The sequence below is a fragment of the Thunnus thynnus genome, chromosome 7, assembly GCF_963924715.1.
Source record: "Thunnus thynnus chromosome 7, fThuThy2.1, whole genome shotgun sequence".
In the NCBI taxonomy this organism is placed as follows: Eukaryota; Metazoa; Chordata; class Actinopteri; order Scombriformes; family Scombridae; genus Thunnus; species Thunnus thynnus.
In genome coordinates, this window is record NC_089523.1 from 21,550,735 (window position 1) to 21,562,957 (window position 12,223).

The 12,223-nt window shown below is 39.7% G+C and overlaps 1 protein-coding gene across 8 annotated transcripts in view; it reads left to right on the forward strand.

Annotated features, from left to right (window-relative positions):
- Positions 1–12,223, forward strand: part of LOC137186198 (muscleblind-like protein 1) — a 74,201-nt gene that overhangs the window by 14,350 nt on the left and 47,628 nt on the right. For 7 of the 8 annotated variants that reach the window (XM_067594924.1, XM_067594923.1, XM_067594925.1 and 4 more), the window contains exon 2: positions 10,209–11,263. The exons of the other annotated variant lie outside the window; for it this stretch is intronic. In XM_067594924.1, the coding sequence (XP_067451025.1) occupies positions 11,090–11,263 (174 nt within the window). In that variant the 5' untranslated portion in view covers positions 10,209–11,089. The remainder of the gene's footprint in view (positions 1–10,208; positions 11,264–12,223) is intronic. 8 annotated transcript variants of the gene reach the window in all.

Genomic DNA, 12,223 nt, shown 5'->3' on the forward strand with positions numbered 1-12,223 from the left:
TCTGCTCTTATTCTGCCCAGACTACTGGGGATCACTGTTAGTGTGTCTGATAGTTTTGTCTCTCTGTTGCAGTGTGTCTGTTATTGTGTCAGTCTGATAGTGCTTGTCTGTCTTCTCTGTCTTGTACGTATAGATAATTAAATACACTGTATTGAACCAATGTAGTTTGACCATTCTCTTTATTGTGTGTTCCAGTGTTTACTATAGCTTCACTCACCATGGTACTGTAAACTATGATTGTCTGACATGGTTTACAAAGTAGCATAGTTTATTACAGTACAACAGTTACCATGGTCAAAATACTTGAAACCCAAATTGTCCCCCTTTTTTATTTCATAGATAATAACATTGGATATTTTGATCATATATTGACCGCCAGACTGAAAATGGCCCCCGTTTTCATTTCAGAAATCTGGTCACCTTACCTTAGATATTTACGGACTCCAAAAGCAATTTGCTGTTCACTTGTACAATATTAGCTAAAGTAAAATGGAAAGTTATCCCATTAGCACTCATTATACACATTACTGTCATGTGACTTGTTGACATATTTTCTTAATGAGCCATTTCTGCATAATTAATTAAGATGTTATGTCACTCTTAAATATTACCTGTATTTAAAGAAGCAAGAGTCTACAGTCATGCTAGCAGCTCTGTGAGGCTGTACTTAGGAACAACAGCTTTGAGGTAAATGCTACATCAGCATACTAACAGGCTTACAATAGCAATGTTAACATGCTGATGTTTAGCAGGTTTGAGGTTTACCATCTTAGTTCACCATATTGGCTTGCTAACATTTGCCTATTAGCTCTTCACAAAAGTACAGCTGAGGCACGTGGTTGGTCATAAACCAAAGTTTTGACAAATTAAAATTTTGATCTGATGATGGTGCTGAATGAAAAGTCAGCGGATCACCAAAGTTAGCACAATTTATGCTAAGGGAAACATGAATGTCTGTACGAATTTTCATGTCAATGCCACCACCAGTTGTTGAAATATTTCAGTCTAGAGCAAAGTGTTGGAGTGACCAACCAACCAACAGACAGACATTGCTATTCATAGAGCAGCCCAGTCGCCAGAATAAAATGTTGGCATTGTACGTTTCTGTAAACCACGGATATGTTGAATCTCTACATTTCAATACATTCAATATGTAGCATATCAACATTTCTACAATACATATCATAGGGAAAGTGACATAGTTCAGATGACATCTATATGACTGCACTTCCATGTTAGGAGGAGACAGATTGGGCTAGACAGTTGCCAAAGTATCAAGTAGCAGAGACCATTGTTCAAGACCACTGCTCACTTCCCCCTTTAACCGACAAAACTGGGTATTTTTAGCGAGTTGTTGCGACATTTGCAGCTGTTTTTCTGGCGACAAAACTGGGTATTATAACCCAAATGATGATCTTTTCCTAACCCTAACCAAGTGGTTTTTGGGCCTAAACCTAACCAGACCTTAACCACAGTGTTCTCACAACATAAAACATAATTATTCAACTAAAAACAGCCATTTAATGCAGCGTTAAATGACACACGAAAAGTTTAAAATGCGATCAACAATGAAACATTGAAATATAGAGATTCTACGTATCCGTGGTTTGCAGAAGCATACAATGCCAACGTTTTATTCTGTTGACTGGGTTGTATAGAGCCATGCTGTGAGCATGGCTAAAAGAAAAAAACGCTATCTCACAATATTATTATAATGCTAGCAAGTATTTCTGCAGCGTGCACCAACAGAACAGTGCTAAGTGATGAGTATGTTAACACTGTTTTTTCAAATAAGTGTTATAAAAATATATTTATAGAGAATGAAAGACCTGCTGTCTCTTCTAGCTAGCCTTGGTCCAGTATTTTATTTTCATCTACATTAATCATGCAGTAATTCCTGCTGCTAGTCTATAGAGAGGAAAGATAGGGACTGACAATAACATTAAAGTCACATCCACAGCCCTTGAGAATGTTACATTAACGTTAGCTTACCTTTTTATCATGGTTGGCACGCTGGACTGTCTGTTTTTGTAGTTTGTCCCATCTATTTTGTTGCTGTCTTCTTACCTAATTTCCAGAAGGATTGTAGTTTCATAAATCTGTTATAAACCGGTGAAGTTAGGTAACATAACTGGCAGAGACAAAGCATCACTGAAATGCAAGATGCTGCTTATTGTGCAACAGGTCAAGCAGCAATAATCTGTCTTTTACATTTCTGTTTTGTTGTGTACAAAAATTTTAATGCGCTTCATCTTTGTTTTTGTTTTCAAATGTTACTTTTTATTTAGTTTTAGCATACAGGGGAAAAAAAGGTCGTCAGCAAATATTTGTTTGTCATAATTTTCATAGATGACATTAACACTGCTCAGGACTGAAATCAGGCTATGACACTCTTGTACTGATTTTTAATGTGAAACTATAGTAGAATAGTTTTATAGAATATAAAAACATTCTTAGAAACAGTAGAAAGTAAGTTTACGAAATATTTCATATTTGTTTACAGGAAGCTCACCAGATATGTAGAGTTATAAATATTTAAGTAAAACTATTTGGTGAAAACTATTGTCTCTTGTTATTGAAAAGCCAGAACTTCCTGCTCTAGCCTCAGCACTGGGTAATAAACTGTCTACTGAGCAATGCTGCTCAGATTTCATTGCGGCATTTGAAAACTTGATGATTTCCTCTGAACCGCCTGATTTCAGGCAGGACCTGACACCATTAACCACTTTGTCCTTGCTTTAAACATGGTTTCTCTAGTTGCCGTGGTGATGATGACCTTGCAGCACATTTCTGTGGTACTGCAGCATAAGGTGTTGTGTGAACAAGGAACGAGAAGAGAGACAGCGAGGAGCGATAGAGGGGGCAGAGACAGTGGGCGAATAAAATGAGGCCAGCTACTATTAAAAGACAAGCCACGTTCACAAAGTTGTTTATGTCACATGATACTCATACGAGTGCAGCTTACCAGAAGGCGCGTAGATTTCCGAGAAGGAGAAAGATTTGGGGAGAGAAAAAGTGGAAAACAGAGTGAGAAATATGCATGAAGAGAAATAGAAACAGAGAACAGGTGGGGATCAGAGAAAGATAAATGAAGAAAGATAAGAAAATTCAACTTTTTTCCCTCTTATTTCATCTTATATCCTCTTTTATACCTGCCAGGATTCACCTTGTTTCCCCCTCTCACTACCAGACACCTACCTCTGTCTCCCTCCAACTTGTACTAATTGCTCCTGTTTGCCTCCAATCACTCTTCCTTTAGCCTCTTCCCTTCCCCTGTCACCACCTCTTGTCTCCTTTACTCAATTTGTCTCTCACAGTCTCTACCCCTCCCTTCTTCCCGATGCTCCTGTCAGTATAAAGGGCAGCTCAGGTCGTATATAGATGATGTCCTGGTCAGCCGGTGATGCGGTGTAATACGAAACGTCCAGCATCTGCTTTTTGCTGCTGCAGTCAGCGCCCTTTAACCTCTCGCATTACTGAATTTCTCCTCCCTCCCTCCGTCTTTCCTTCCCTTTTTTTCCTTTGCTTTTCCGAGGGTGCACCAGATAAACCGCTGACTTCTAATCTGTTGTATAAACTTGCTAATTACATTTTAACTGAATTACAATAATCCCTGTGCTTCTAATCAACTATATTTCCAAACATACTAGAAGAGAGCATAAAAACGAGATTCTGAGTCCTTCACTGAAATTTGTAACAGTTAAGGAATGTCTGAACTGTCAACTCACCGCCTAAACAAACAGGACTGTCTGATTGGCAGACAGCAACAAGTTTTCTTTTTTTTAATTTTTTTTTTATTATAGACCAGAGTTTACACTCTGTCTCTTGGGCAATTTAGTTTCAAGGCAAATTGTTTCCTCTCTCTTTCAAGCAAGTTTGACCATTGCTCTTTTTGTCTCTGTCTGTTTGTTGTTTTTAAAGGTCAGCAATAGGAAACCAAACATGTAGCAACCTGGTTTTTTTTTCTTCTTTCCTTCCACTTTTTCTCCTTTATTTCTTCTTCTGGAAGTCATTCGAGGTGAATAAATGGCTCCCATCTCTGGCTCCTGTTGACTTCCTCATTCCTTCTCTTTCTCCGTCTGTGCTGCTCTCAGATGCAGGGCTGAATGTGGCTTGTGTTAACAGAGGCAGTTTGATGAAATAAAGTGCAATTCCATGTGGCTTGCACTAAAGGATACACAGCTACTTAAAGCAAAAAATGTGGTGCTGGCTTGACATTGTACACAAACTCACGCACAATTATTATCTCTCGTAGATTATCATTGATGAATAGGATCCACTTTTCATCATGAAGACCACGATTTGTGAATATTCTAATCTATATTCTCTAAACATAACAGTCAGTAACTCAGCAGCAGTGGTGTCACTGGAGGCTAAATTGGTGTGTTTTTTTCGGGGGAGTTGTCATAGCCATAAAAATAATCCAGAGTTCGCCAAACAAGCGGCACCATTTTAGCAGACAGATTAACACAGGATCAGGTGGCTTTCTTTAAACGAGGAGATGCATGAACCCCGGTGACATTCGCAGCATTGCACTCTGCTTTGTGCATGTCGACAGCTGAGGTTGGTCACGAGTGAGGCAAAATGTTTAGCCAAGATTTTATGCTTTTAATGAAGTGTGTATGTTTGTGCGTGTATGTGTGTGTTCAGGGATTCGGGGCGTTAAGGGGCTGGGGGTTGCGTAATATCCTCAGCTTTTTCTACCTCCCTCTCCTCTCCAACTTATTACCTTGGCTAGTTGATCTGATAGTGTAATAATATCTCCTGCCTCTGGCTACGGGAAATGGCCACATGCATTATTCACACATGCTAAGATGCTTATTGATGACTCCTTTATTTATATATTTCCTCAACACCAGAGTCATTTCTCACATTATTTTTTTTTTTTTTACCCTTTCAGTTTTAATCCCCTGTTTTGATATGAGCCTTGTCTAATGAGCCTCATTCACTCTCAGTTTTCAGATGTGTTGTGTTTGTTTGATAGGCATTTAGTTCAAGCTTTTGGCATGAGAGAGCTCTTTGCATGTCGGTGTGACATAGAGGCTAATAATACATGTAGGTGGAGCCCCATTTATTAAATTTGCTTTATTTGATGTTAAAGCTCATGGCAGTTCATTATGCCGTAGCTGTTTCCACTGGGGTATAATACCAGTGCTGTATGAAAGTCCAGAGAAAACATAACTCATTTTGGAAAACTAGCATGACATTGCTTTTTGGACTCTTGGGTGGGTTTGTCTAATCTAATTTTTGTGCATTCTCCAGCTATTTGCTTCCTTTCCATTCATGCAGTCATTGTAAGTGGATCGCATTCTCTTTTATCTCGGTGCATGCCAGAGTTCAATGCTACTGGATATTTTCTCTCTAAACCCACATTCCCTTTCTGCTTAAATCCATAGCCTCTGACACAGCAATTACACACAACATTGGTGAGCTGTGTTTCTGGCTAAAAATTGATACTTAAGGTGTGCAATTGTGTGTGTTTGAATGTTTTTCTTGTTGAGAATCAGTGTTTGTGTAGTGAATGATAACAATAGAGTTGGTTCCATTTCTAAAAGGTATTCATGATATCTAGCTCAGGTAGATTAAGTCAAGTAGATAAAATCCAAAACGCGCAATTTCATAATGCACACAGACCAGCCCACATAAGCATCTTGATTCCATCTCCTACAATTCTGAATCGATTCACAAATATTAGAAATTGATTTACAAAATGTTAGTTAATAATGTAAACTCAACTGCGAGGGCAGTATACCACCCGGACAGTCTATAGCAGTCACAAGCTAGTTACACACGAGTTATCTTGTCAATACATCCATGTATCTTGTAGTTCATCTTCAAAAACAGGAAGCGGTAGTAAACATGTTTTGATTGAATCACTAAATAACTTTGCAAGACAAATATTAAGTATATTATGAACTTTTTACACTGTCACTCAGACACTAAAGTTAGCGGAGTGGAGCAGCAAACTTCAGCAGTATCAAACAAGACTGGCTGACAAACACACACTGCAGCATTAAACAAATTAAACCAACTCTAAGGTGAAGAAAATAACTCAGTGCCCAGTCTGTTTCACCTCAAGAACCCTGCAGCAAGCAGCAAAACAGTGATGGCTTTCCTCAGAGCTAACGGTGCAGCAGAAGCTGCTCTTCACTGCTGGAGACATAACATTAATAACACAGCGGAGCACTCCGCCCAGGGGTGGATTTAGTGATTTGAGGTCCCAGGCAAACTCTCTCTTGCTTTATTTTCACCCTCTCTCTAACTGAGAATGTTAGTATTGGCAGTGGTAGAAGAAGTACTCAAAACTTTTATTCTGAAGTAAAACTATTAATACAGCACAGTAAAAGTCAGTATTTAAATTTTTACTTAAAAGTGAAGAGTGAAACAGGTATTATTAGCACAGTGTACTTACATGTACTTAACTTGTGTTCAAGGTGGAGCTTTTAATTCTTATATAATGCTGGATAATTTAATGAATAATATTAATCATCATTTTATCATTTTATTTTTTATATTTTATGAGTAAAATCTGAATCTGCAATGTAACCAGTAACATTTATCTCTCAGGTAAATGTAGTGGTACAATGTTTTCCTTGGAAGTAGAAGTAGAATTATACAGTTGCATATTTTTTAAGTGCTTGGAGGACCTTTTGTAAGTTATTTTGGGGTATAATGAGTTAAAATAGTAACATAATTCAATATTTTTCATGTCTAAACATCATAATAAAGTCTGTGCCTGACTCCGCCTCCCCCTCATTTTGTTATTCTCATACAGGCAGGAGACTTTCAAAATGATTAATTAATTAATTAATTAATTAAGTTAATTAAGTAAACTTTTTAAGATAAAAAGGCTGCGGACCATTTATCTTAATTGCTAGTTATGTTTCATATTGTATTTCAGTAAACTAAGTACAGTATACTGGAGCAACAGACTGAAAATAGTGCCTCCTTTTCTATTCATTCAATTGAGAATCTATTGTGAATCAGAATTGAAATGTGAGATTCCCAAAGATTCCCAGTCCTAATTAGATAATTTCAGATAGCAATAAATAAGGTTATTCATAAAACTTTGTTTGACTAGTTTATTATGCTACTGAACCCACTCGTCACACACTGTGCCTTCACACGCCATGCACCACCACCACAGGTAAATTCTCAACGTGTGGGAAACACTGTATCTAAATATAATAAGTACATAAGTGCATTTAAAGGAACAGCTCAACATTTAGGGAAAAATGCTTACTTGTATTCTTGCCACGAGAGAAGATTGATGTCACTTTCATAAATGTTTCTTATAGTAAATAATACTGAAACAACAAAATTAAAAAAACAAAACAAAACGTCATATCTCATTTGTTTAACTGGTGATGACACGAAAAATGCAAAGCTTTAGCCGCATAACAGTTTGCTTTGCATAAAAACTAGAAGTAGGGGAAAACTAGCTTGTCTCTGACCCACATAAAACTACAATGTGTAGTTTGAATAAACAAACAAGGTGGAACGTGTTCATTTTAAGCTTTAGAGGTGCTGGTAGGTGGATTTTGTTATCTTTGGGCAGAATCTGATTCGAGATTCCAGCCAAACTGGCTACTGGTTGTAGTTTCATATTTAATGGACATACATGAGAATGGTATCAATCTTATCATCTAATACTCAGCAAGAAAGACAAAAAAGCTATATTTCCCAAAGTGTTGAATTAGTCTTTCAAGTAAAAAACCTTAAAATTGAATTCATTGCATTATATATGTAGGTCCTTTTATTTGCAGACAAGAAATGCCACCTACTATCCTGACATCTGTGCGTTAGAAAGAAAGAGGGAAAGTTATAGGAGAGGTCAGGAAGTAAGTAAGAATAGGCGATGCAGAAGACTAATTTTGCCACTCCATATTTAATGCACTGGTAATGGTAGCCCTCTCCGTATTCTCTTTCCTTACCACATTCCTCCTGCCAGATACAGTGGGCTGCCCTGGCCTCTTGCACACACACATGCACTGCCCAAAATATCAACTTCGGGCTGAAAAAGTAGTTCACCACAGATGTGACTGGCCTAAATAGTCAAAGAGGGCATGACACATAAGCAATCAATGTTTGACCAAGGGAGTATTTTTACTTTTTCTCTTCCTTCCACTCTCCCTTTGCTATTTATTTCACGCTCATTTTACTTCAAACCACCTGTTTTTTTTTGTTGGTTTTTTTATTATTGTTTTTGCAGTATTAGTGGTTGCAGATCTGAAGAAAAAAAAAAATCAATCCTTAGATGCTATGCTATCACTGTTAAATATCATCAGTTTGTGAAGTTCAGGGTGTTCCAGGACTTATTTTGTGATAAATAATTGTAAATCACCCTCTTTCAACCTGACTCATCTTCTTTTTCAGTTTGTGATTTCCCTGAATGCGTTGTGACAGTTCCCAGAGAGAAATGCCTGCTTTTTTGTGCATCCACTACATGTAGGTAGCAAAAGAGATCGGCATACTAGGTTTATTATAGTAGACTGAGAACTGAAGTTTTTCAGTCAAGTTAAGGACTTGAGGTCTATTGACAAAGCTCATTCTATTGTCTTTTGACCAATTGATGCATTTAAGTGAAAGAAAAGTGTCACTTTGGTGTGTTCACTTGCTGGTGGGAAACGCTGACATCCAAGGCTGCAAAAAAGCAATCCTTTAATGCAAGATACTACCACTTACAACTTTTTCCACATCATTCATCAGTGTTGCTGTTTGTCCTCATGGCTTCGTTTTCTAATACAATAGCCAGTGTTTGGCAGCTGGTCTTTATGTTTGGGATGTTAGTGTTTCCCACCAGCACAAATAAACTCAACAGGCCACATCAGCCCAACAGACAAAGACCAGCCTGCTTTCTGTTTCTGAATCAAACCAAAATAATGACAACTAGTAGGCTCCTAGCTTGCATACGGTATGTAGGAACATGACAATGAATAACAGGTCTACTTCAGTAACCAGGCGTTTCCCTAAATAAAGTCCTTTTAAAGTTGCCCACAAACTTCTGTCTCAATGGCTGCTTTATATAAAGATCATGTCATCCTTTCCTGATATCATATTCACAAACACATTATATCTGCTAGAGTGTGGGGGGCCTAGAAGTGATGTAACCATATGTGGGATGAGGGCACTTAGTGTAAGCGTAGCAGCTGTGGGAGTTTTGGGGGGCAGTCGGTGCTTTCAACATCTGAATGTGAGCACAGAGGTCAGAAAGTGGATGATTTAACGAGCGTGTGAGAATATGTTTAACAAAATAAAAATGCACAAGTAAAACAATATGTCATCACTTGATTCCTTCCTCTCTCTCTGTGATGAGCAACCTCACGTAGTCCTATCTCTCATCTCACTTGGCCATCTGCCAACTGTGATGCTGGAACCATTCAGCCAGCTGATTGGGTGTTTCCAGTCTCACCAGGGATGGGCAGGTTTATAAGTCACTGACTACTCAGTGACAGTGCATACTTGGATACTTGAACACTTGCTCTGTTGTTATTGATACCTATGTTGTTATTTTGTTTTTGCAATGTGGGTGCAAAGTTGCAGTGTTTCTGCACTTAAATAGCACGTGTTTGTGCCAATAACTTACAGCACAGGTTTCTTCTTTCTTAAGTAGGAAAGGGTCATTTGAAGTAGTTCTCTGAAGTAATGATTCAGTTTTTACATGTGTTATAGAGATTGAGAAAGTGTAGAAGTTCCTAGTTTGAAGTTCCTATTGTTTTGTTATTTTCTTTTAATTTAAATTTATCTGGTATCAAAGTTGTTAAAGACTGACCTGTGCCAATCATAATAAGCATTTCAAAGTAATTATTACTATAAAAATCAAAATGAGATTGTCATAAAACAGTCTAAGATTTCTAATATTATCCATTCCTACAAGTCACTGTTTCTCTCTCTCTCTCTCTCTTTCTTCTTCCTCTTGATCTCTCTCTTCTTCACTGTCTTCCTTATAAATAAATTGTCTGTGCCTGAATGCGTGAGCTTTACTGTTAGCGATATGGTGTTTGATTTGATTTTCCAGTTGAGAGCCTGGCAGTGTCTGTGAGGGCTACTGTGAGAGAGGATCTGCAGGAGAATGAATGGGAAACATGTTCCAATGAAGCTGTGTGTATGAATCTGAATGTGTGTGTGAATGTATTAGCCTCTGTGCGCGCGCACGTGTGTGTGCGTGAAGCCATGCTCCACTGACACTATTCCCTCCCTCTCCACAGAGAGAAGTGCCTTCTTTCGCTGACCCCTGTGGCTGTTTGGCTCCACTGAAGCCGCCTCTGCCTCTGTGCCTGTACATGTCTGCCGGAGTTGCCAGCCACACCAGGAGCCGCAGGACTGCTAGGACTGCCAACCCCGTCCACTGAGCCAGTCCCCACACCACTGACACCTCCCTCCCTCCATCTCCTGCTCTGTTTGCCAGCCAGAACTCTCTCCATCTATGCCACTCAACCCTCCTCTGTGGAAGTCAACCACTCCCTCCTCTGCAGACAGAGCCTGATGCTGAAGACAGACAGCTTTTATCAGCTCCTGTGAGCGGAAGGAGATTGTCTCTTTGGTGTCCCCTCCACCAAAGCCTACTCCTCCTCCTCCTCCTCCTCCTCCTCCTTCTCTTCCTCTTTCTCCTCCTTCCTCCTTTCCTCCAGCCCTGCATCTTTTCATCATGGGCCAACTCGATCGATAATGTGTTTTGCCATTCGTCTCATCTGACAGTTCAGCCAAGGAGCGAGGCGATTGAGAGAACTTGTGTGTGTGCGTGTGTGTGTGTGTTTGAGAGAGAGGACGAGAGAGAGAGATTACAAAGCAAACCTCTGTGGCCATCACCAGCTCAGGCCCTGGGTGACAGGCGGTGAAGGATTCCTATTACAGCCACAAACAGACTCTTATGATGGGCCGCAGGTGGTAGGCGAGTCCCAGGCCTCACAGGCTTCACCTCAGAGTCAGACCCTCTGGAGATAACCTCTTAAGACTGGCTTTTTCCCATGTCATTTACTTATTCATTCTCACCATTTGTCCCAGTGTCATTAGAAACGTGCAGACGCACACATAATTGCATTTGCTGGATACCTATTACTTTCAATCAACCCCTCCTGCCTGGCTCAAAATGGCGGTGAATGTGACACCGATCCGGGACACGAAGTGGCTGACGTTGGAGGTTTGTCGGGAATTCCAGAGAGGAACATGTTCACGACCGGACAGTGAGTGCAAGTTTGCCCACCCTGCCAAGAGCTGTCAAGTGGAAAATGGCAGAGTCATTGCCTGTTTTGACTCACTCAAGGTGAGTATGACAAACACCTGTGATGTTCATTCACCACACAGCCCTGTTTGCTTTTTTGTCTGGCTTGCGAGGTTGACAAGCACTGTCTCAGGAAGTTTTAAGTGTTTACTTTGGGGTTTTAGGGATGCTAGAATTTAGGAAGAATGTGTAGCTGGTGATTCAGGCTTTGATACAGAAAAGTTCAGGAAAGGCTTTTCATTCAGGAAGATTGAGTATAGTTTGTAGTAAGGAAACAAGGAAGGAAACAGCAATTTTGCTGCAGAGTGAGATATTGTGTCTTAAGAGTACCACGAGGTTAAGCCATGGCAAGGGGATAAATACATACAATGCCAGTCAAACCTGTGGACACATTTTCCCATTCACTTGAATGAGAATGTGTCCAAATGTCTGACTGGTACTGTATCTGTATAAATATGTTTGTGTGCCTTGGTAAGCTGAGATGAGGCCACAATCGCATTATGGGAATCTGTCTCAGAGTTTCCTTCTCTGGTACAAAACTTTAAGGCAGGACCGTCTGTTGGCACATTGCAAAAGTTTCTGTGTGATCGTCACATCAACAGGCTGAATGGGAAACAGAAGTAGGACAGCACACTGTGTGTTTCATGTTTGTATGTGAGTCTGCAAGTGTATGTCTGTGTGTGTTATTTTGAGGTCATGCAGCACAGTGGGGTGTTCTCAGAAGGCTCTGTAATTTACTATCTATTTTTGCCCTGGCACTGAGACAACACACTCCCACTATGCAGCTTCTCTCTCTCTCTCTCTCTCTCTCTCTCTCTCTCTCTCTCTCTCTCTCTCTCTCTCTCTCTCTCTCTCGCACTCTCTCTTGTACTCTCTCTCTCTCTCTCTCTCTCTCTCTCTCTCTCTCTCTCTGAGATGGAGGGAGGGAAAATAAAAAAATGAGAGAAGATGGAAAGAGGGGAATATAGAATGGACTGGTTTGAGAAGTTGTGTTGAAAATAT